General features: G+C 36.0%; 1 protein-coding gene across 1 annotated transcript in view; it reads left to right on the top strand.

Moving 5' to 3' along the window:
* TBC1D15 (TBC1 domain family member 15) overlaps positions 1-16,950 on the top strand; it is a 28,234-nt gene extending 11,284 nt beyond the window's left edge. The window contains exons 7-17 of the mRNA XM_018080650.2: positions 728-925; positions 2,817-2,945; positions 4,753-4,856; positions 5,145-5,239; positions 6,656-6,772; positions 9,500-9,600; positions 10,310-10,409; positions 10,689-10,786; positions 14,079-14,195; positions 14,806-14,892; positions 15,540-16,950. Of these exons, the coding sequence (XP_017936139.1) occupies positions 728-925; positions 2,817-2,945; positions 4,753-4,856; positions 5,145-5,239; positions 6,656-6,772; positions 9,500-9,600; positions 10,310-10,409; positions 10,689-10,786; positions 14,079-14,195; positions 14,806-14,892; positions 15,540-15,746 (1,353 nt within the window). The 3' untranslated portion in view covers positions 15,747-16,950. The remainder of the gene's footprint in view (positions 1-727; positions 926-2,816; positions 2,946-4,752; positions 4,857-5,144; positions 5,240-6,655; positions 6,773-9,499; positions 9,601-10,309; positions 10,410-10,688; positions 10,787-14,078; positions 14,196-14,805; positions 14,893-15,539) is intronic.
* Positions 16,951-26,209: the final 9,259 nt, after the last annotated feature.

The raw sequence follows: 26,209 nt of genomic DNA, 5'->3' as shown, positions 1-26,209 counted from the left end.
CTCTATGATTCTATACACTTGTGTAGAGAAAATTTTAGAGGAAAAAGGAAAAATTTTAGTTGTTACCAAAATATATTAATTATAATTTTTAAGTTTTCTTTGACTAAATATTTTTTCATTGATATTTTCTGACACTTTTGAAAGGATGCTGGAAATACAGCAGCAAAGAGGACAATATTGCCTAAAAAAAGGCTTTTTTTAATGCTAAAACTGCTTATCATTTGGTGGGGTCTATTGACTTCTGAAAGTCAGCAGCAAAACTTTCAGTGGCTTCAATGAGGCCAGAGTTTTGACCCATTGACCTATTTAGTTAAAGAAAATCTTCATGAGTGAATTACATTACTTTCTGGATTTAGTTGTCAAATCAAATTTTATGTGAGATTCCTAGCAGAGTACGTGATGGCTAAAAGTGTTTTTTCTATGAAGGTAGGGAGACTGGGCATAAGGATGATGTTTTGTGCCATTAATCACTGGAAGGTAAACAGGAGATCTGATCCAGTCCTATACATAGCTCAGGCTTACCAAGAACACTGGTATCTAATCTTCATACTTCAGATATATTTTTTTAATCATGTGATGACTGCTCTGTGTTACTACTGATACACGAAACTTCAGTAACTTTGAGACCTATGGGACTTTCCCTGATGCTTTGCTTTGAGTGCAAGAATTACAAATAGTCTGAGGCTTTTTGTGTTTTGCTTGTTTGTTTTTTTTTGTTATAACACAGAAATTGAAGAGAGATCCATACACCGTAACAATGGGAAGATTTTCCAAAGTCACAAACTATATTTTTGACAGTTTCCGCTTAAGTGACCCATCAAATCAAAGGCGACCACCATCAGAGATGGCAGACCTTATCCATGATACTATTCCAGGGCTGAAGATAAATCAGCAGGAAGAACCAGGATTTGAAGTCATTACCCGAGTGAGTGTATAAATGCATGATACAGAGGCATTGATTGTTTTTATGCACTCCTTTAAAGGAATGGTAGGACTTGAAGCATGGTGAGTTATACCGTTTATGCAATTGTGGTACATGCTGCGTTGCCATTTATTCACAAGAGTTAGGATCATCATCAGTTACTTCTGAATACGTCATTTTTATTCATGCAAGTCCAAGTTTTGCTTTGAAAGGAAATTTGTAACTAAGGAAATGTTGACTATAGTTATCTTAGAGTCACTCCCTTAAAAAGTGTCTGATTTTATATTTACTCTGATGTCAGAGCTAGGTTAAATAAGATTGGGGAATGCAGATTAATAACTAACTTTTTTGCCTAATCACTTTTAACATTTCAGTTTCTTTTAAGAGGACTAAGATTAAAACAAAGTATTTAATTGGATGATTAATGTCTAGGGTGTATAAATTACAGATTTATATATGATTGGAACCAAAGCTGGAATGAACTTATAATTGGACCATGAATCACTGTGGGCTCCTGTTGGTGTCTTTTACAGATAGGTGGAAAAGGTTTATTTTTAAGTGCTTGTGATTACTATTTAAGTGGCTTACATGTTTTCAAAGCATTATCTGTTTTATGCTTTTTTTTTCTTGAGTTCAAGGTAGTGTTAATATCTTAGCAGTAGCTGTTTGAACTAGGTAATTCTAGGAAGTTGCTGCCTAGCACTTAATCAGTTAATTTATCCATGAGAAAAAGTATAAGGAATGTGACATATGGAAACACTGACCTATATGTCTTAATCTGACAAATGCCTTGGACTTATGAAGAAAGAGTTGAAACACAAAATCATTTGGGGCTTGCTGTCATAAAAATATTTGTAGGAAGTAAGGAATTACTGTCTGCTGAATTCTGCTGTGCTTAAACATGCAATTTGGGATCTGAGAGAGACTAACCACAAACTGAAACTTTGGATGGGTGTTAGAAGTTCTGAAGTGTTGATGGAAGGGTATGGACAGATTGCTCCAGGATCAATATGATCAGGCAAATGTCGGATTTATTAGGAGAAAGACAGATTATATAGTGCTCATGACGCTCAGCTTCTTGTTCACACAACATTGGTTACATAAGGAAAACATGCTCTGCTGTTCCCTGCTAATTGGACCACAACAGGTGGTCATAGGAGATGAGAAAACTTTATTCACCTCCCAAAACTCCTCCTTGGCATCTTGGCACAAGGCCTGCAGCCATATTAGTGGCGCAGCATTTTTTACTATCAGCACCCAGCCATGCCAGGGGAGAAATCACAGAAATGCAACAGAAACTGTTCACACAATTTCTGTCCTGCGACACTGAAGTACATACAGTCTTGCGGCTTCTCAAGAGGCCTTTAAGTGTACTGAAATGGATCTCTCAGTCACACTGTGCAGTCTGTGTGGGGATAGCGTCTCTGAGCACAAGTTGTTTTTCAGTTCTCTCAAGATGCACTACTGTGTATCATGAATGTGTTTTTGAAGTGAAGTTCTCTATTGTCCTTGTTTGCTGAGTTGCACATACCTAATACATTTCCAGTTGCATAGAGGCTTTTAGTTTATGAGAAGCTAGCTCAGAGATTTTTGGGGATAGAAGGTTATTTAAAACACACATACATCCTCCAAAATCTGAAATATTAACATGTATAGCCAGGTCTTCAGTACAGAGTATCTTACTCTAAAGATCTGTTTGTGTTGGTCCACACTCCTGCTCATGTGGACACAGCCTTAGATCCTTAGAGTTGCTGCTGAGGTATGTGCATGTGAAAATGTTGTTGCACTGAATATAAGAATATGTCAAGCTTAGTGCTATTTGGGCAGTTTTGTGCAGTTGTTTGAAACTACTGAAGCACGTTGTTGGGATTAATATAATGCGTTTGTGTTTCAGATCGATCTAGGAAAACAGCCTGAAGTTAGTAGAAGAGAACCTGTGTCAGCTGAAGAGTGGGCTAAGAATATGGATTCTGAAGGAAGAATTTTAGATGTGGACTACATAAAGCGAGCAATATTCAAAGGGGTAACTTGTTTTTCTAAATTTCAGAAAGACCTATGTTCTGGCTCCTTTTACTTTCCTTCCCAAACCATGGTTATGCTGTTTTCATTATATTTGTAATGCTTTATGCAGGACTTTGAGCATGACCCGGTCAGTATTGTTAGAGACTTCATAAAGCATGATTTCATGCTAACCTATACCTCAGCAGTCTTGCAGACATACAAAGTGCTCTACGAGGAGAGGGATCTTGTGGTGGGTAGCTGAAGTGAGTGACTTGAAAACACAGAGGCTTAAGTGATAAAGAAAAGAAAGCAAAGTGGCTTTCCGGAAAAGACCAGTGCTTTGGTGCTAGGATATTGGGTTTATTCTTTTCTTTTAAATGTTTCCTTTTTTTTTTACCCTTCTCCAGCAAAAACTTCTCTTTTTGCCCAGGAGTGTGCCTGAATTTGACCCTTATCAGAGCGGTCCTAAACACTTTTGCTGATATTTTTAATTGAACTGAGGGTTTTGCAATATGAATGTGAATTTAGTCTCAGTGATGGAAATTTTGAAAACCGTAGTTATGTCCTGTGGCTTTTCTACCTAATGTTACTTTAATATTTCTATTTTTTGGTGGGAATCCAGCTGCCTTAGTGCATTCATTGTGTGTGTGTTGATGCATATTTGCAAGCATGCAGTCTGTTTGAACAGAAGTAGAGAATGATAGTGTTGATATTACAGGTATTTCAAACACCTGTATATATTAAGTAATGTACTGTAAAGGGGGTAGAGTGAAAAGGAGGCCCTTTTTGGTTTCTGTGACTGTTTCTTAATATTCATGTGCCTGAGGTGCCCAGTTAAGGCCCTTCCACAATCATGAGAATTACTACAAATCTGTTCTTCCTGTAGCCCATTTTCCCATTATCTCTGCCCTTGCCAGAGGAGTGAGTGCTCTATTTTATTTGTGACTTAAGATCGCAATAACTTCCAGTACATTAAATGCACATCCTGACTAAAGAAAAAAGAAATGAAAGAAGTTAAAATGCATCTCTTAAACTGTTGGCCTGCTACTGGAAAAGTTCTAGTTTCTACTTAGTTTTGTATTGGATGATGCTATTGGTAAATGAAGAAATATAGTGAGGAATCAAGCCGGCCTTGGTCTGGTAAACTGGGGACTCTCATAGCAAAAGTACCTCATTCTTACAACTGTACTACAGGAGTTGAAAGAAACTCCTTTGATGAGAGCAGGCTGTGATTAGCCAGTACATCTACAGCTTTGTCATCTACAGATGTTGAGCATTACTTGGAGAGATTCCTGACAAACACTGTTCTTGAGTGGACATTGGTAGCTTTAACTGGAAGACTGGTCTGAAGGTTGGCCATGTCTTGTTAAGTGAAAATATTTATTTAAAAAAATAAATATATGGAAGCCTAGTCCTCATGATCAGTTTGTGGCAAGACCAGAAATTTGGCAGTTAAGCAGTGTGATACTTAAATATACACATTTTAAAGGTACTTTTTTTTTTCTTTTTAAAATGTGTGATGCCTGTAAGTTTTTTATTCCTATCAGCAAAGCAAAAACATAGGGAGAAAATTATTTTCTAAGGTTGCTTTCTTATCTGAGTATGAATCCAGTGCTTCTACAGTTTTTGCTTAATCATACTCTCTTTGTCTGTTTTCTCCAGATGTGATACCTAGTTAGCACATGAGATTTGACTACACTGTAAGAAGAAACCAACATATAAAAATTCTATGAAGTTGTTACTTTGAGAAGTGTTGTATAGCTTTAGGAACTTTTCCTCACAATATGAAAATAGTCTTTTGTTGATATTTCATATCCATTTTCCCCTAGGGTCTCTGCCATACTTTAAGAAAGGAGGCATGGAAATTTCTCTTGGGGTATTTTCCTTGGAATAGCTCTAAAGAAGAGAGAGCAAATCTGCAGAAAAGGAAAACGTGAGTACAGTGATTTTTTTGTTACAAAATAAATTTAAAAGCTGCATCTTTTCTTAAGATAAAAAGCTTTTTGGAATGGTGAAAGAAGCTGCTAAAATTGTTGAATGCAAGAAGCATGTGAGACTTTCTTAAGAATTATTGTTATATTAAAGTAAAAATATTATATAACCAGGGTGATGTTATTCCATTTATGTCAAAGAACAAATGGAATGAATGCTTAAATTAAAAAAATCAAAGAAATGTAGTAATTGAGAATGTTTTGGTTTCAAAGTTATCTTTCTTCTTCAGGGATGAATATTTCAGGATGAAACTGCAGTGGAAATCTGTCAGTGAGGAACAGGAAAAGAGAAATTCAAGATTAAGAGATTACCGAAGTCTTATAGGTAAATTTAGATTTGCAAATATATCTAACTGGACAAATTCACACACTTCTACAGTTTAATATGAAGTTGAAAAAATGTACCCTTTTGAGGAACCTGTATGTAGAAACACTAAAAACTAACATGTTTCTCTTTCCAGAGGTGTCCAAACTTTGTTATATACTTAATACTAAATATTTTTTAACTAGAGTAATTCAGAACCTTACACATTGGTGTTACAAAATGGCTGGATTTTTAAACTTCCTTTACTTGATAACAAAAGACTCTTCATTTCCTGTTATGTCATGATTTGTTTTTACCAGAAATGTTGTTAAAATAATGACATCCAATAAGACAGTGAAAATGTGTCTGTCCATATTTTATAATTTCTTACAGGGATTTGCGTATGTGCATTCTGACTTGCAGGGTTTTATATCTTCTTTTAAAAATTTCATGAAATTATGCTGACTAATAGCGGTTTGTATCCTCAGTTCTCTTTGGTAGTGAGATCTGGGCACCAATGTTTAGGATTACTAAATAGTTACTTCAGGAGGCAGGACAAGATTTTTGTGTTATTCTGAGATATAGACTAAATTTATTTCAGGCAGTTATTCAACAGGCAAGCTGAAAGGGTCAGAGTCTTGGTAGGTTAGTAAACTACATTTTTAGAGAGTAATAACAGAAAAAAATAATATTCAGAGTTGAAAAAAGGCCAGTTGCTTGTTTCTGTTGAAGCAATTTTTTTGCTTTTTAAGTATTTGAAATGTAGGTGATAATATTAGGCTTATATTGTAAAATAGATCCAAAACTACAAAATACTCCTTTTATTAAAGTGCATTCAAAATTTTGCTGATTTCGTGACATCAGTTTTGAATTTCAGATTATTAAAGAGTATGCTGTGTGCTTGGTGTGTTTGAGGCATCAAAACTGCCTGATGAAAGAGCAGTTTCATCTCGCTGTGAGTTATAGGAACTTGTTAAACAGGATTTGTTAACATGCTGTCATGAACTATCACAGTGTCTTCGAGCTGATCATATGGTAGTTTTCCAACTATAGTTTATGCTGCATTGCATTAAGTATTCATAATTGGCATTGTATAGCTAGCTGACATCAAATTTTTCTTAATCCTCATAAATGTAAAACATTTTTGCTGAATTATAATCAGGAATTTTGCCATAAAATGTATTAACAAAAATAAAGGCAGAAAGCTTTAAAATATGTTTATAAGCAAATCCTTTTATTGCAGATAGGAAGGATTTTCTTTCTTTTAAAATATTCTTTATTTTGCAATGATAATCAGTTATGCAGTTGTCTCAAACACTTCAAAGCTTTGCAACACTTTGAGGAAGAAATCAGCAGCTTAAACATTCTGAATTCATTTGCTACTGGCTTTGTAGAACTGGTTTTGAAAATGTTTTTAAATCTGGACTGTTTTCTTAGAAAAAGATGTCAACAGGACAGATCGAACAAATAAATTCTATGAAGGTGAAGATAACCCAGGACTGATTTTACTTCACGATATTTTGATGACCTACTGCATGTATGACTTTGACTTAGGTAAGTTGTGTCCATCTGAATGTAAAAACCGTTTTGATTTCTGATGGGGCAGCTTTGCTTATGTTAAGTCCTCCTAATAAAATTGGACTTGTATTGATTACAGTGTTTTTTGTAAATGCCAAGAGTTGTATTTAATAATGTAGATAACTTTGTTCAGCTTTTCTTCCTCTCTTCCATTTGATGCTTATTGCAGATATCTGAATTCATCAGCTGAGATGGGATTGGAAATTAAGTGGCAGTTTGTCTTCACCATAGACCTACTGTTGTGGGGGGTTTTTTGTTGGTTTTGTTGGTTTTGCTTGTTTTTTTTTTCCTTATTTCTTTTTTCAGAGTTTTAAATGGGTTTGGGTCTTTGGAACATGAGTGTTATATTCATTTTTAAGACTGATATATCAGTAAAAATTATAAACAAGCTGCCACTGCTGTAATTAAAGCTCAGCATGCTGAACCAGCTGTTTGTAAGCATGGTGTCATTGTGAATATTTTAAAAGCTGGTTCTTGAGGATTGCACTTAGCAATCTGTCAAAAATTACGCTTTAGTGCATGCATCTGTTGCAGAGGGAAGAGCATATAACATCTTCCTTTAATCATAGTGTTCATGTGATACCTAAATCTTGCTTTTTGTTAACTGTCTTGGGAGGGAGGGAAAACATACTTCTAGCTGGTTCCCCCTCCACTCATGGCATGACACTTTGCGATTGTATACCTGGGAGGTTTTTTTGGTATTCTGTCTCAGAAAAGTTTTGGTGTTCAAAAAGCCCACTTCGTGCCAGATTTTGAGGACAGAAAGTAGGAATAAATCTTTAACTGCCAGTAAACATGCTGCAGAGCTTTAGTTCTTGTTAGCTTTTGTCCTTTCTGAAAGTCTTTAGAGTGTCTTGATCTTTGGCTGGAAAAAGGAGAAAACCAAAACTGATTGAGATGGTTTAAACATGTATCTCTATTCCACATCTTTCCACATTTCAACCTGCATTAATGCACAGTGACATTTTAAGTGAAATTAAAGCAGATTCACCACCCACTCTATTAAAAACAGCTTAAATGTGGGTAAGTATTTTGTTTTATAAGCAAGCAAGAATAACAATAATGGAAATATAGTAAATTTGACATAGTAACTGTCTAAGGCTTCTAAGCTACTCAAGTGCTGGTGCAGTACTGCACTTAATCTTTTGACAGCAGATGTAGAGAGATCTATATAATGCCACAAACTGTGCCAGATAGGGAAGGGGACAGAACAGCTTTTGATACAATATTTTTCTGAATAAATTCCTTAAGTCTGCATTAATTAAATTGTTTTTATTATGTAAGAGACGTTTCAACTGTCTTGAACAGAATTTTCTCTGAATTTATTTTTAGTTGGCCGTAGTATGAAATGTGTGGGGAATAAAACTTTTTGAAATTTTGACCTTTCAGTTATCTTTTTGCTGTTACTTGTTCTATTCTCACTTGTTCTTCTCACACCTGCTCCATATTTTCAGTCATTAACTCTAATCCTCTTTAAAGTTATTCAGTTACCATTACTTCATTAAGAAATGGAGTCAGCCAACTGAGAAATGTCACGTTGAACCAACCACTGATGATAGGCATACACATTAATTGTCTTCTCTTACTTAGGGAGGTCAGCAGTAAGGCAGTAGATAAGCTGACACTAGCATCAGTGATAAGGTAATTGGAAGAGTCATGAAGAAGGGGAAAAATGATCTGTAAAAATCATTGTCTTCTCCTGGTCTTAATTGGACGGTTAATTCAAAACAAGAAAGCTGGAAGAGGCACTAAAAAGCTATAAAATCGTGAATTTTTATATACAACTAAAATGTTACAGGTGTTTGCAAAAATTATATGCTTTATTGGACATTTCCTTCTCCTGTTAAGTGGAAGCTTTTCTTATAAGGCGTGCAAGTGCTTTTTAGGGGGTATGAACTTGATTGACCACTTCTAGGCATAGAAACGTAAAAGCACATCCTTGATTCAGGTCTAGATATATTTTGTGCTTCTTGCAAGCAATACTTTGCTATTAATTCCCTTCCTTGCTTTGATACGTAGTAGTCTTTGTTGTTGTCTACTTGGTTACACAAATGGTCTTAGGCTTGGCTGTTAAGTACCATCCAAGTAGAACAGTCCCTACTTCCCTAAATAAAGGAATCCTTAAAGCATATTCAGTGCCAAAAAAAAAAAAAGGTGTAGAGTGTGAAATTTTCTTCATAAAAGCTGTTGCATTATATATTCCTGGAATTGAAACTCAACATCTCTTTAAATTATTTTGAGATGAAAATCTTCAGTTGGGAGTGGGTGGAGGAGTGGGAAGACAGTAGAAAGTTTTAAATGTCTTGAAGAAGGCAACCAATTACAGATAGAAACTATTTACAAGTTTGTATTTGTGATGGTGAAAGGTATATATTTAATCTTCTTAAAAATATCAATATATGTTCCTGAGCTCTAAATGGGAACTTGTTTGCTAAAAATCTATTGTGATGTCAGCTCAGTTTGTACATATTTTAACTACTACTAGAACAATGTGTTTGCTTCATGTTCTTTTTAGATTGGCAGAAATGGCTAATAAATCTTATTAGATCTTCTGGATTACAAAATCATTGTTGAATTGTAGAATTGCAGTATCTGTACAAACTTGGAATGCTTAGCAGTCATTCATCACACTTGAAAAATTGCTATGTAACTGCTGATTTTAAATTCCTATCTTCTTTTTCCTCCTCCTTTTTCTCCATCAAGGTTATGTGCAGGGGATGAGCGACTTGCTGTCACCTGTCTTGTATGTTATGGAGAATGAAGTAGATGCCTTTTGGTGCTTCGTATCATATATGGATCAAATGGTAAAATAAGGCTTTTTTAGTCCACGTAAACAGATAAGCTACAGATAGCATTTGGAGTTAATTGTAATTTATAAATTGCATTGGGTTTTTTGAATTCTTTTAAAGCAGTCATTTTTATATTTGGAGTCAACATACTTTTTCTGATTGTTACACATTGCAGTGGGTTTGCAATACTATTGCTGTGCAGTACAGACAAACTTGTCTCCTTAAGAGTTCTGAAGTAACTCAGAGCCATCACAGACAAAGTTGTATTTATTGGGAGTCTTAAGCAGGATTTTGTTCAGGATAATTGTTCCCTGTCATACCTGCCTTTTGGTATTTATTAGATGCAATTTAGACTTTCCACAAACTGAAGCTTATATGTGCATGTGGCAAAACAATGTGACTGTAAAAAACCATGTTGTCTTTTTGGTTTGAGTGCAGTCATGCTGCTTGGAAGTACAGAACTTGGACTGATTTAAACTAACATTTATTACATACAAAAGTGCTAGCAAAGAAATAGAGTTCATTGCTTTAGTTAAACTTCTCAGTAAAAGACAGACATTTCATTAGATAGAAGTATGGTTAAATATCCATATGTTAAATACCAAAAGGATGAGAATCACTGTTGCAATAACAAAACTTTTTTAAAATTTAAAAATAGCTGCAAATCTCAAAATTATCATAGAGTTAATAAAAATGACAGTGCTAATATTTTTATTCCATACAGCATCAGAATTTTGAAGAACAGATGCAGGGTATGAAGACACAACTAATTCAACTGAGTACTTTGCTTCGTTTGCTAGACAGTGGATTTTGCAGTTATTTAGGTAGGTGTATTATTCATGCACAATAACTGAAACAGCTTATTGCATTCTGTATGCATTGATAGCACAATTAATAGCTCCATGCCTTTTGAAAAACAGGGTCAATTTAAAAAATATGCCATCCTCCAGCAAAAATCTTTGATTTTGAAAAGGGGCTACCATCTTTAAAATAAGTGGTATGAATGGATACCTGTAAAGTGGGAGGGGTTTTTGTTTATTTTTTTTTTCACCTGCTGTCTTACCAAATTTGGTGCTTATGAAATGTAACACTCTTATTCCTAGAATCTCAAGACTCAGGCTACCTTTATTTTTGCTTCCGGTGGCTTCTCATCAGATTCAAAAGGGAATTTAGCTTTCAAGATATTCTTCGACTCTGGGAGGTAAGGAGATATTTCATCACACAAACTCCAGCAGTTTTTTGACTTTAGAACAAAAAGTGTTAATACTCTGTTAGATTTAAAAAAAATTCAAATATTTAATGCAATGATCTGAGGACAAATGAGCATATTTTATGACTTTTTAGCCAAAAGAACAACTTGGGAAGTTAATAAAAAAAATACTTATTGGAGCTGGTGGGGATAAATTGGCTTTTTCAAAAAGGTTTGGACGGGATCCTTCACATCAGACTCTTGAGTGTAAGTAGTAAGTGGAGAGTACCAGTTCACTGTTAATGGAAAACAGTTCATGCTAGAAGAAAGAGCATTTGTGTATGTGTATTTGATTAATTCCTTGGGATTGGTAGGACTTTATTAGATTAAGTGGAGTAAAGCACTGTCAGGGTAGTTTGTGTTAGCCAAAGCCATAAGGAGGATGATGTCAGAAGATCTAGGTAATCTTGATGATAAGGCCCTGTGATGCCAAAAAACATGATGTAAAACATGAAAATGTTGAAGTTCCAAAAAATCCAGGTTACTGAGATCCTTTTTGATTTAGGCAATATTGGGATAGGATGGAATAATTAAGATGAACTAATACTTTTGTTGAACACTTTTTAATTCTTTGTTCCAAGAAAATTGAGAAGTCTTGTCAGCAGTACAGGTTTATTGTCTAAGATGCATTTAGCAAGGGCACTGCGTCCACTGAAAACTCAAACAAGAGAATAAATGTTCAGATGAGTGGAAGGAGTATTTTCTAGGACATAACAAAACACGTGTTGGGGAACAGAAGGGTAATGAAAAGAACAGGGCTCAGATGCATAAAGTTTGTAATATAATGAAAAATGTTTCCGGTGGGATGAGAAATAATGTTGATGCTTTTATTCACTTTTTCCACTAATGAAAAAGGAGTCACATAAAGAGGAGGACCAGTATTTAAAACTGTCTAAAGTAAATATTTTTTTAGGTTTTTATCATTAGTTGGTGGAATTTACTATCATAGAGTATTGAGGTGGTATTTTAACCAGATGGTGGAAAAGTTTACGAATAACATTCATAAATAAGGAAACTAATATGTACCAAAAGAATTCTCTTATGCCAAGGTATAAAGGATAATGCTTCGGTGGGGAAATTTAGTCATCTCTTATCCCCAGTATTATGTTATCTTCTCAGTATTTTTTTTAAACAGTAATTTTTCTTTTTAAGTTGATGACAACAGTATTTTTATTTACAGTTTATAGTCCTAGGCTGGTTTGTTTTTATCACCTCTGTTTTATTGTGTGTATATGTGTGCATAGAGAAAAGAAACACACTATATTTCTCTCTCAAGCATTTTTTTTCCTCTCAGGAAGATGATGGAAACCTATTGATATGATAGTCTTGTAGGTACCTTCCTGCACATCATGTTTACTACAAGTGTTAAATTTCTTTGCTAGGAGATATAGAATGGGAAGGGGAATATCTTGTTTTCCTTTTTAAAGCAAACTAATTAAGACGTTATGCTGATGTTTTTATGTAAAAGCTAGTGTCACCTTTATCACAGTTGAAGTCCAACTTAGAGTGGGTTGCGTTTTTCTTGAGCGTAGCCATGCAGCTTCACTGGTATCAGGGATATGTATAAGTGGGATATAAGCAAGCTATAGGCACAGGAGACATTTTTGCATTGTAATCAGTAGGTATCTCAGTATTTTTTTGATATCTCAGTCTGAGCAAAACTCATGTACTCTTTTGTAATAGCACGTGTATTGAGGGAATCCATTTAAAGGCGATATTATCCTGTGACGTACTCACTTGTGGAGGGTAGAATGGGAAGGAGAGGTACCATCTGAGGTTCCAGAACTTCTGGGGCTTTTTCTGTTTAATCTGGTAATTTCAGGGTGTTCTTGTGGATCTCTGTTTCTGTCCTCTTTATAATTTAAATGCTGCTTTTCTTCCATTCTTTCAGCACACTGTAATGCTGCTGTTACGTATTTATAGACTTAAGTGCATGCTCTGCACCAGACTTCAAAAGGTTTATCAAAAATGGTAGCAAAAAGTATGGATTTTTTTTTGGCAGCAATTTCATGTTGAACCAAATCAATGTACACTTGTCAATATTTCCTTATGAAGTAGAAGTTAAAAAACCCCAACACAGTAGTGTGTAGACAGGCTGAGGTTGGTAGACTATAGGCATTTTTGTTCAGTTTTTACTGTTAATCAGCCTATTTGCATTCCAGTCTTTTTGCTGGAGTGAGAATGCTTTAAGAGAATATTGGATGTCTGAAAAAGATGGAAAATTTAATTCTGGACCAAAGGAACTGAATCTTAATTGAAACATTCAAGATTAATTGCACCTTATTTTGGGTGAACCTGGTTTGGATATCTTTCATATTGATGCAGTTCTGTTTACAGGCTACATAGTTCAAGTAGAAGTAAGCTCTTGCTCAGCTTTAAGGCTGTACTCCATCAATAATGATGAAAAAAGATTTTTACTAATTAAGTAAAACTGAATCCTCATGAGTCTACTTTCTTATCTGCCTTTTTTGAGACTAAATCCATTGTCTTAAATCCTGCATCTGTTTGTCAGAGTGATTTGTGCAAACAGATTTTTGCTTCTTTCTGGTTTTGTTGTCAAAACTGTTTTCCAGCTTTCTGCCCACCACACACATTCTCTTCAAATACTTTTTAAAAAAGATTTTCCTGAATTTGCTAAAGTAGGGTATTAGTACTGAGGTTGCATAAATTTTAGTCCCAGTGAACTCAAGAATGGTTAATTGTATCCTTCACAGGACCAAAAGCTAGTGTGTCTGCAGTCAGAAAGTAACACCCACCCACCCCCAAATACATGCATGTACATATCTTTAGGTTCTTCTAGTGGGGGGATTGGGAACAACTTTATCACCGTATTTATAACCCATAGGAACTTTTTTAAGGCATTGCTGAGCATGACACACTTCTACTAATTCACACTTGCAGACACTAATAATTTTTTAGTTTTAATTACTTCTGTTTCACATGAGCTGAGGCAGAACACACATTCACAAGACCACAAGCTCAAGCAGCTGAATAGCATTATAGTGGACAATGTGGTAGACACAGAAGTCTTAAAGAACCAGATAAGCATTTGGTGACTCAGACTTGCACTTATCACTAATAGGCCAAAACAAAAATTCCAAATAATTGTCCAAATGCTTAATTGCTTTAAAAAACAGTTTATTGTTAGTTAAGCAACTCGGCTTGAGGACTTATTTATTTTCTAAGAACTGCTTTTCACATGAGAAGTATAAGCATTTCAGATGTGTTTTGTTTATTTCAACAGGTCATGTGGACAGAATTGCCTTGTCAAAATTTTCATCTTCTCCTTTGTTGTGCTATCTTAGAATCTGAAAAACAGCAAATAATGGACAAGCATTATGACTTTAATGACATATTAAAGGTACTGAATTCTTATGCATTATCATGCTGGTTTTGGCTGGGGTAGCGTTAATTGTCTTACTAGTGGCTAGTATGGGGCTGTGTTTTGAATATTAAGTTAAATATTAATTAACATTTTGCAGTTAATGCAATATGATTGTGGTTTATATCGGGGGAGGAAAAGATGCATACTATATTCCAAGGGGTTAAATGTCAACTGATTGTCTATCCTCCATGCTTTCAAAATGGTTTATTGGATGTCTCTTTAGTGATGAGATCATTAAATGGTTCTTCCCCTCAGACTACTGCTTAATATGTTTAATCTTAACTTTTGCTTTTTCTTCTGTCATCTAATTTATCTCTGAAAATGTGAGCTGGGGGAAGTATGTAGGAGGCCCAGATAGTTTGTCACATTTAGAAGTACCATGGATTCCTCTTGCAGATCTTGGATACTGGTGAAAGCCAGCTGTTGCAGACTGTATCTTTGAGTAGCCATTTCTTAAAGCAAATAGCCTATGTCTAGCATTTCATAGCTTAAGGGCAGGCTTATAAGGTGATACTTATATGCAGTGTATTTTGCAGTAAAGTGTACTTACCATTTATCTCACTATCCTTTGTGAATGAATTTTTAGCATATCAATGAACTGTCAATGAAAATCGATGTGGAATATATACTCTGCAAAGCAGAAGCAATTTCCATGCAGATGATGAATTGCAAGGTAAAGATATTTTGAATATATCTACTGTGAATATTTATAGACAGTAAAAGTATGTAGTTAGCTGTAAGTGTTCATGTATGACTTGTGAAATAACTAAATGCCTAAATAAAGGATGTTCTGTAGCTATGCAGCACCTATATTCTGAAAGTCTGTAAGCGAGAGTGATTTGTTTTATAGACTAATACTGTTCACTGGTGGAAAGCTGGATTGTGCATTTTGGTTGTGATTTCTCAACTCTCACTAGATAACCTCATTGCAAGAAATTTGATGTTCAGTGTGGATTGCTGACTTATTAGGCATACCAGACTTATTAGGCAGAAAACTAAAAGGTAACCTGATAAAACTAATTTCAATAACATGAAGTGTAATTATAATAGTTGATAAGACTTTTATTTTTGTAATGAAAATAATACTGTTAAGTGAGAATTGATTATTGAGCCTGTTCCCTTTGCTGTCTTTTTGAAAAGCAGCTACAGAAGATGGTAATGCAAGTAATGCTGAGAGAGTAGCTTTCAGTACAGCTAAATTGAGATGAATTATTAGTTACTGGGGGTGCAGGACGGACAGAGGGGGACCTTGCCGTTATTAACTTTTTTTCATTTTATTACAGTGATTTTTAATATTTTCTCCTGCCTCCTCCTTTCCAGGAATTGCCTCAAGCAGTTAGTGAGATTCTGGGGATAGAAAGCAGTTCTGTAACACCAGATTCAGATACTGGAGAGGATGAAAGTGGAACTGAGCTGAGTTGTCCAACATCGTTATATCAGAGTATCTCAACACCTGTAATTGCTGCCAATGGAACACAAGACAGCGCTCAGCAGATGTCTGAGACGCAGAGCCTGACACCTGCGTAACATCAGTTGGTTACATTGAAGAAAGACTTTCACTGAGCACATTTTTTCAAGCACTTGAGAGATGGATATTTAAATTTGGTGTTGATTAAGCTTTAAGGTTGTAAAGAAAATCTGTACTGTAATGCTCTTGCATTAAAGCTTTACAACATGACTCAACTTAACTATTTTTGTAGTTTCTTCTACCAAGATAGCCTTTTGTTTTCAATAACATTCCTTAATATTTTTGTAGCCAAGTGCATTTTGTTTTTGCTGGAAAACTGGAAATGGATGGTGATTAAGAATGGATTTGAAAATTCTGCATTTGCTGAGCTTTCACACATTGATCTAAGACAGTGTGAGCTCTTTGATTTGAGCAGATTCACAATATGCCATCTGAAGCTGCTGTACAAAGTTTTCAAGCTGAAGAGATGCTGATGTGCTAAAGGAAGATTGTTTTGCAAATGGATTTTCCCTATCTCAAATGTTTACAAAAATACTTCTAAGTATTTGTTGCTGGTTGAATGTAGATTTGAAATGGACATTCATACTTACACAGTTTAATGTCCAAATACTGCATTTTGTGTAATTGGGAGCGGATGAACAGTATATTTTTACATTAACATATCTTCACTTTATATATACCTATATATATTTACACACATACACACACTATATACACAAATGTTTGTGAATAATAAAAAGGATAGTAATATTTTCAATATCGGAATAAACTTGACTGTTCATTCATATGAATCAGTTTGACCAAATTAATGCACAGCTCCAACCTGGGCTCTTTTTCAAAATTTTTCTAACTTCAGGTAACTTTCACGTGAATACATTTAGTTCTACACTTGAGGTAATTTTGCAATTGATTTCTTGCAAACTTTACAAATGTTCATATTTGCTAATATATTAACTGATCAATTAAATACTTACTGTTTTGTATGGCAACATAATTTGGAGAATTAATAAGCAGGTTATAAAAAAAACAACCAACAAACCACAAACCAAAATAATAATCACAATTAACATTAATGCTTTTTTTTTTTTTTGTATCTGCAAAAGGCATTGAGCTTATTCCATGCCATGCTGATGTCCTTTGATGTTATGTGAAATTTAACATAATTGATTAAGTGTATTCATTATTTGGTAACTATTGTACATATATAAAATAAAAGTCAAAGCTGATTTAGTGTTTTTAATTAAATCATATTTAGAGAAAAAAATCTAGTTGTCTGGTTGTTGATATAAGAACATGAGACAGAGGGGAGAGCTAATGGTTGGTCCATGGATATTATATATTTTGTTAGTAATGAAGGGCAGTGGGAGTATATTACGGAGTGGAACGCACCTTTCCTCTCTGGGCGGTTGATGTGTGGGACATGGCAGAGCTTTCTTTTCTTCTGAAGCAGTTTACTTTTACAAATGTTATTTGTGCCATCTTAAGCAAATATAAGTAATACAAAAAGGCTTTAATAGATAAATCAACTTGTTACAATAATTTGGGAGCTGATTAAACTTCTCTTACCAGTTGTGAACAAACTGGACAGCTGAATCGGTACAGATTTTGGTTTTAATATTGTCAATGTGCTATCTCTCATCAGTTAATAAGAACTTGAATCTTATGCAGTGAAAGTCAGAGATTCACAGCTCAGCATTATCTGTAGCCTTTCATTTCCTGTTCAGGAAATTACTGTGAAGCATCATGCCTTTGTTCACTGGTAAGCATTGTACTTCTTGGCAGTTAAATTTAATATGGCATACAATACAGAAAGGCATTAGAACTTGGATATTCAATACTTTGGTTCAAATACAGCAAGCAAGTTAGTTTCAGTATTTTTTGGAGCACCTAGTTCACTTTGAAGTGTACTTGCAAAACGTTTTTATCAAAAATTATGTTAAACGAAACTATGGAAGGAGGAGGGAAATGTCTGCAACAGAAATGCAGTGGGCAAGCCTGTCAGCTAATTATGCATGGTTCTTTCTTATTCAGGATATGCAGCTATAAAAAACTGTATGCAAGACACTAAGGTCTTGAAGAAAACCATAATTGACTGAACATGAATACTCAAATGTTTAGGAAAAGCTTATTTAAGTGGAACTCTGTCATTTGTTAGAATTACAGCTATGGTGCTAAGAAGGACTATCAGCCTGAATTAAGAGTGAGCAGCAGCTGCTGTGAAAGGCTTGGGTAGGTAGGCTTGTTCTGCTTCCCAACAATGAGATTCAATGCCCCTTGCAGCATTCCTTATCTGTAGTTTTCTTCCTGCTGACAAGCAGCCTTGCCAAGAGTTGCAAAAGGAACCTCATTGTCCACCAAATTATTCCTGATTGTTAGGGATGGATTTAGTCTAAGTGGAGACTACAAATGCTGTGAGAGGCCTTAATGAGGATCATGATGGCTGAAATGCCATGGGTTCAGGAAGGTTCAGGATGTGCAAATTTCTTTTGTATGTGAATGATCTAGATTACAATTATTACATATGAACCAATTCTGAACACAGTTTTTGTTACAGTTGTCAGGCTATAAAAGAGGGAATACTTGTATAGTTCCTGCAAACCTGTTTTGCTTTTTAATGCTTGACTTCAAGATAATTATCTTTTGGGGGCAAGTATTTAAAATTTAATACTTTTCAGGCATAGCAGTTTTCCAGTGTTATCAGTTCCAAGGGGAAAATAACATTTATGTAAGTTCTTTTTAAGACAGACCTTTTTCTTTTGTCTATTTGGACAATTTTATTTGTTTTGAAAATACACTCTTAATGTTTTCTTCTGTTTGTGGGCAATATGATAGCTTACAAAAAGGTGAATAGGTGGAGGTTTTTGCAAGTTTAGACTAATATTAATGTTTATGGAATGGTTTTTATACTGGGAGGTTGAAAACTATAAAAAGATGATTCTAAGTTGCCCACAGTAATCACTTAGGACTTCAGTTACATTGAGTAGTGCCAGTCCTGTTCACTTACAGTGACTGTGTTTGCACAGAGTGAATGTCAGAGCCAGTGGCCTTCAAACCCATGTTGGGTGTGGAGGTTTTGTGTTGGTTGTTGTGGGTAATCTTCCTAAGGAATTTAAGACTATATATGTTATATATATATATGTCACAATGGGTCCTGATTGCTTTCAGAATCAGATGTTTATTGTATTAGCAATGTGTTTGTTTTGATCTGTAGATTAATTACAATTAAGGCATTGATGTTCAACAAAGTCCAATTTTAGTGCTAACAAGATTTTTCCTAAAATCTTTGAATTATTCTGGTGGACAATTTTAAGATGCTGATGGTGCCTCATAAATAATTCTCTCCAGTTTTTCCTCACATATTAATCGAAAAAATTCTTTGGCCCCCTTTAGCCAAAACAATGAGGAACCAGATTCCTCATTACTTTCAAATATATTCTTAAGCACCAAATTAAAACTCCATTGATGAAACTTTTCAGAAACCCATAAAAAGTATTCTTCTAGCTTCCAGTTTTTGAAGTAATGTTTTCTTTCAAAATAGGTGAGGCACTTTTTCCTTTGCTTTTCTAGATAATTTTCTGTTCCAAGACACTTGCCTAACTTGAAAAAAAGATTTTACGGGGAATGATTTATCATTCAGAATTTGGATTGTGAACTAGTTTTGGTATTGCTAGCATGATTTGTGCATCCTACTGTGGTGCAGATGAAGCCCTACCAAGTATGGGACTGAATTTCTGTAAGTAGAAGCTATGTTTTCCTCAAACCGTTCCCTGCTGGACAACAGAAATGACAGTGCTGAAGAGGTTAGTGATACTTTAAAAATGCATCTGCATTACAGGATTCGAAAAAAGTAATTAAATGGGCTGTATTAAAACTGAATTTTGGTCTGTGGGCTGCAGAAGAGTGGTTAGTAACAATAATTCTATGTGTGCCTGTCAAAATACTTTAAAATATATTTTTCAAATCTATTGTCTGTTTTCTGAACATTTGGTCAGTGGCTGATGCCATCTCTGTATGACAGAAGTATGGCAGAGAGACCAGTGCTTGTTCTTAAAAGAAAAATTCCATGAGCTGCCCTATGGTGGCTGGGATTAATGCAGAAAATCCTAACCCTTGGTTCTCTCTGTGCAATTACGTACCTATGTCTGGCTCAATAGTTGATGTAATATGAGCATTGATAAGGTGATAAGACACAGATACATAACTGAGCACTTAACAGACAGATTTCATATGTGTGATACTGTTTTTGATTTAAAGATGCTTTCAAGTGATTTTTTTATGGTTTTAAAAGATGAGTTGTGCTTCGTGTTTAGTGGGACTTGAAAATGTGCTATTCAATTAAATGATATTATTGCAGTTCAGGCCTTGTATAAATTAAGCTTGAATTTATTTCTTGTTCAAGTGAGGATTTTATTCTTAAACATTTTTTAGAGAATGTGTGCTATTTTTTCATGTTAAATGAGAATATCTTTGGCACATATTGAATTTTCTGATGAATGGCAAACAAAAAATATACTGTAGGATGTCACTTTTTTGCCTCATCCAAAATGAATTTCACAGTTGAATCAAATATATATTTCAAACTGTCTGTGTAATTCAAATAAATGATGTCTTCTAGATGGGTTTTGTTTTGAAAGAATTCAATTATAGTATATATTTTTGATTATACAGGCTCATGTATACCCTACCTTAACAGTAGTTCTTAGACTGTTTCTACAGATGTATCTTGTTAACCAACTAACTGCAGAGCCCCATTGTTTAAACTGCTGCCCAGGCTCTGGCAGTCCAGCAAAAGGCAGTTTCCTCTTGGTATGCTGTAGTTGACACTGGCCAGCAGCCAAGCACCCACCCAGCCCCTCACCCATTCCCCTCTCCCATGGGATGGGGAGAAAATAACAGGAAGGCAGGAAGGTTTATGGATTGAGGCAATGACAGTTTAACAGGGAAAGCAAATGCTGGTCCCAGAAGCAAAGCACAAAGGATTTAATCCACTACTGCCCATAGGCAGGCAGGTGTCCAGGCACTTCCTGGAAAGCAAGACCTCACCACAGGTTTACTTGGAAAGATAAACACCATGACCATGAATGTCCCTGCTTCTTCCTCCTCCCTTCTGTGAGCGTTTATGGCTGAGCACAATGGCACATGGTATGGTATGGGCAATGAAAAAACAAGGCTGCACACACACCATTCAGTTTTCGGGATTCTCCGCAGATCTCTCTCTGCATTTCTGTTTTATTAGAGTTCTTTGGTAAACAGCACCTGGTAGTGTCATTCAGTTAACTAGAATTCCCAGGATCTTGCTAAACTGGTGTTTTGATTCCACATATTCACACTTGTATCATGTCGTGACTGTTTTCAGCCACGGGAAAAAACCATGCACGCCCTTATGCAGACCATGCAGACCATTACGTGGTTTTCCACTTTGAGAACACGGCACTCTCTTTGTCAAAACACCCGTCAAGGTTGAAAGACTCCTTTTTGATTCTAATTAACTGAATGCAGGTGCAGCTTGACTCAGCTTGTTCCCACAAGTATGGAGTATCACTTTGGTCAGTTTAGGTCAGCTGTCCTGGCTGTGTTTGCTCTCAGCCTCATGCCCACCCCCAGGGGAAGCAGCAAGAGAAGCCTCAATGCTGTGCAGGCTCTTCAGCAACAGCCAAAACCCTGGTGTGGTATCAACACTGATCTAGGCACAAACTCCAAAGCACATCACCATATGTCCTACTATGCAGAAAGTGAACTTCATCCCAGACTGACCCAGTTTGGCGTGATGACAGCCATTCTTGATGATGTCTGAGATCATAGTAGGAAAAAAATCCTTCCTCTATTGAAGATGACACATTTTAAGTGCCCATCTAGACCTGGTGCAAAAAATAGTTGCATTACATGTAAGCAACTGGTATTCAGATGTTCTGCTTTGCTTGCCGTAACTCAATGAGATGCAACACCAGAAACTTTTCTAAAACACTCTCGGGTGTATGAGTTGGTCCAGATGACTTTTAAGTCACATGAGTGCATGCTGCCTTTGGGCATTGGTCTTGGAGAGCTTCCACACACTCTTCTGGTTTTACTGGTAGAGTAACTCATGCAAGACACCAAGAAAATCCTTAAGGCACAAGTATTTGGGTTCAAGGACTTGATAATTCCTCAAGCTACAAAACAGTACAACTACTGTGACCAAAAGTGGCAGTCCTGGTTCTATGGACTCTACCCTGGGCTGCTACACCTCTTATGCTGTTATGGTTAATTCGTGCAGCGTATGGTGAACAACATAAAGGAGCTGCAAAATTGTACAGTCTCTTTGTTTCATCTGTACCTGGTTTCCTTCTATCTCTTGTGAGAATGTTATGACAGACCATGCCAAATGCTTCCCTACCATCAAGATGAATGATTTGTATTGTTTTGCCTTGGTCCACAGGACTGTCATAAGAGGAAATGAGATTTGCTTGACTCAATTTGTTCCCAGCAAATCTGTCTTGACTGTTTAATCATCTGTTATCTTCTGGATCTTTACAAATAATTTTGGTACTTCTGTTTTCTCAAACAAATGAAATTAGACTGGTCCATAAATCTTCATCCCTTCTTTCTCCCCGTATCTTCTTGGAAAGTGACATTATTTTAGCCTTTTCCCAGTCTTTTGTCACTTGTCCATCCCCTGAGTTCTTAAAATAGTTATTGATGGCAGAGGTTGAGTGAGCCTACTCTGGAAGTGTGGTTACTGTGCTGTCATTTACTATGGTCAGACTTATCCCAAGTATTCTCCAACATTGCTTCACCTTGTTAAAAGGAAAGAGCTTACCTCTCTGCCATTGCTATTAATTAGGATAGACAGCTGGTCACAGATGATTCTTTAGCAAAGAATGATGTAAAAAGAGTGCATTAAATACTTAATTAATTTCAAGTTTATTTTCTGATTTGTCCTTTATTTGTGTTCAGTAGTTGTCTGATAGTTCAATTCTTCTGACTGCTGCTGTATTTATATATTTTTTTTTAAATAGTTGCTTTTGATGTCCTGTACTAATTACTTTGAATTTTGTACTACAGCCTTTGTATATGTGTTGCGCTGCCTGCATTTACTAGCTTGATCCTAGTTTTCATCTCCTGTACCTCTTTTGAACTGAAGGTAATGACAACTAATGACTTTCGATACTACTAGTAAAGTGTATTGGAGGACCACAACTCCTCTATAATGAAATAGTTTCCTGATGAAAATGCTTTTTTTTCTGAAGCAAGGAAAGAACTGTCTTTCTGCTCTAGGTTTCATTTCCTTGAGACTTGTAATAACTGAATTTATTGAAGTTCTTTTTTTCTGAAATTGTCAGTTTTTGCTTCCTTCTCAGAACCTTTCTTTATCCAAAGTTTGTGAATCCACTTTATGTTCTTCATATCACCTGTATTTCCAGGTCTTCCTAGCCAGTCTATCATTTGGTAGATATCCTTTCCCAGTAGTTGTTAATTGATTAAAATCCCCTTAGTGCTTCTAGAGCTTGGGATGGTTTTGCTGGCTGCTTAAAAACCTGTGCTTCCCATATCTTCATGACTTAAAAATTAAGTGTACATTCTTATCACAGATTTTTCACCAGGCGTACATCACTCAGAGAAATGGACTTTGGAGTTGATGTGAGTATGTTTGATAAACAGGAACAGATTGTATAACTTTTCTTATTGAAAAAGCTCCTTTGGCTAGTCTACTTGTCAGTTGTTTCACAAAGTTGTTGTTTTGCCAACTAAGTTATGGTTTGATTAGGTATTGAGACTTCTATTTTCTGCTTGTGTTAGCATCTCTTACATTAATAATAAGCCCATCTGTTCTCCACCTTGTCTTTTTGACCTTACATTGAATAATGTTGTTGTTTTCACTTAAGATCCTTGTGGAGTCCATCTTTCTTTATGGTTTTTTTAATATGTTTTCATAGCTTTGTTTCTTTCTCTGTCCTGCCACATGATGACTTTAGAGTTCTCCTTCCTGCTGTAGTGCCTCTGGACAAAGACTTGGTGGTGATTTGGGAGAGCCAGAGGTAAATTCAGATAGTTTCCTGGTCAATACTAGCTGCTCTGCACTGCAAATTTAATCCTCCTGTTAAACTACAGTAAATGCTACAAATAGTTTTAAGGAAAACTATGCTGAAATGGGCCACCAGTATCTCCAGCAGGGGGATATGACTCAAACATTGAAAATATCTCATAGGTTTGCTTTAGATTTAAATTTTCACTTGAGAATTCAGCAATTTTTTAAGCTTAAAAAGTGCATAGCTAAGGATTTCAGGCAACAGTGACTCTACTGTTTGTGAGAGGATAGGAAAATATGTGTGTAAAGAGGACCTTGCAGTTTCTGAATTCTTATTATAGGTGAATAAGGTGCCTTTTAGTAATAAAAGTAAGCTTATCTCTTTCTTATTACCAACATTAGCTCTATTTCCCAAGGTGACAAAACATTGCTGTGTGCCACCCTGACATGTTCTAGAACACATATTTTTGAATTGCTTGAATACACTTCTAATTTTTTGTGTTTTGTTTTGTGATTTTGAGTGCTCATTTGTTTTACATATACAGCACTGTTAACTATAGAAAAAGGAGCTGAGCTCTAAACAAAATCTGTAGTTTAGCAGTATTCCCAGAGCCATAAACCAGCTCTATTGTACAGCAGCTAGAACAAAGAAGAAATAAACTCTCAGTCCATAAATGTTCTTTGATGTGACACTGATATGGAAAAGTCCACCTATAAAATACTTGCAATACTTCTCCAGGGAGAAGCAATCTCCCTGTGGGATACATGGGCAGACAGCATGGTTAAAATAGTTGAAGCACTTGAGTCTTCCCTGCCTGTTACATAGCACCTGCTGACACAATGTACCTTTGTTTGTTTTGCGTTCATGAGTCATCCTGAAGGGGTTGAGAGAGACAGAAAACCTTTGTTGTGCTCTGGTTACTGCACAGAGCTGTGATAGTAGCAAGGCTACAGAGTAGTAGAGTCGTTGAATTGTGTGATGTCCCAGCTGCAGAGCCAGCATCTAAGAGTAGATAAAATCATGCTCTGTCATGCCAGTAGGTGAAAAGTCAGCTCAGTAGTGCTCAGTTTTGTCAGTGGAGCATTTGAAGAGTGCTAAGCAATCTTACTCTCATAAATTGTTCAACTGCTGGAACAGTGTCTATGTATCTCATGCATAGTAGGTAGGAATATCAAAATCCAAACACTCCAACTTGCTTTCCTATCATCAAAAGTAAAGAAAAAACAGGACAGAGAACGTATCTCGATAACTTAGGATATGACACAGAGCTAATAATACATGAAGACATGCTTTTCTCTGACTGGGAAAATGAAGTAAAACTTCGTGGGCTAGCATAACAAAAATTATTGATTTGCACTAAAGGCAAATCATTTGGTTAGAGGAACCAAATATTATTACAAACTTAGTATCAACCAGACGAAAGGATCCTTATCGCATGCTACACTTGGGAAACTCTGGAGAGGTGAGTTTAAAAGGGTTTACTTCAGGTCTCCCAGGAGTTCTGAGGCATCTGTGAACCTGGCCTGGTCCTGAACATCAAGCATGACCATCTGTTTTTAGAAGGGGGGGCATCTAACTGACAGCAGTCAGTTTAGTCTGGAAACTTTTGCTGTTTTTTCTTTGTTATGATAAAATGTAAGATTCAATGCTACTCCATGGGAGAAACAGTCTCAAATCTTCTGTTGTGCTTCTGTCTTGGCTTGCAGAAGAACAACACAGATTCCCTGCTGATGCTGATATGTAAATCCTAGTTCTAAGGTGCTGTCTTGCAAAAGTAAGGGCTTTGAGGTTGTGAAGGAAGGCTGAGTTAGATGTGACATGAAGCTTTGTACTGTCAGTGACACTTCCTGCTACTTGCCTTGTGCAGCTCCCTGCTCAGTGTCCCACCTTCGGTGGATCTCATTTAAACTTTTCCTGCTTAATCTGTGTGATCTGTATGCATACCAATTCAGGGCCATGTGAAGCCAGCTGTTGCACTCAGCTGGGCTGCCCCTCTTTGGGCAGGCTGCAGGGTGAGTCACGGATGGTGCTTTTCAAGGGGAAGTGGTGACAGTTTCCCCCACCTGGAGCATTGGAACAGAGAAAACTGTATGTATTTAAAGGAAACTGGCATAATGCTCCCAATCCAGATGAGCTGTTCAGTGTTACATGCTGTAAGGTTTATTCAAAGGATGTAGAGGAGAAGTTTTGGAAAATGGTAGAAGTGAGAAGGAAGTGGGAGAGCAAGTGACAGTGGCAGGTCACAAAATGAGCATTGACCTCAGAATGTAAGAGAAATTAAAAATCCTAAATTTCACAAGTAGTTTTGAGAGACTGAGTACCTTTAACACTGCAGTCAAGTTCTTGTTTCAATGGTTGCCTTCTGTTCACTTAAAATTTCTGAGCCGGTACTAATCTGAAATTAAGGAGTAAACAAATTCTTAACTTAAATAAATAAATCTTTACCCCAAGACATGAGTATTTTAGAGACAAGTAAAGTTGTCATATATATAAAAGACCTTCAGGAGTGCTATGGG

This window comes from Manacus vitellinus, unplaced genomic scaffold (assembly GCF_001715985.3).
Source record: "Manacus vitellinus isolate BGI_N305 unplaced genomic scaffold, ASM171598v3 scaffold_5_pilon, whole genome shotgun sequence".
Lineage (NCBI taxonomy): Eukaryota > Metazoa > Chordata > Aves > Passeriformes > Pipridae > Manacus > Manacus vitellinus.
This window is presented reverse-complemented; position numbering and strand designations above follow the sequence as displayed.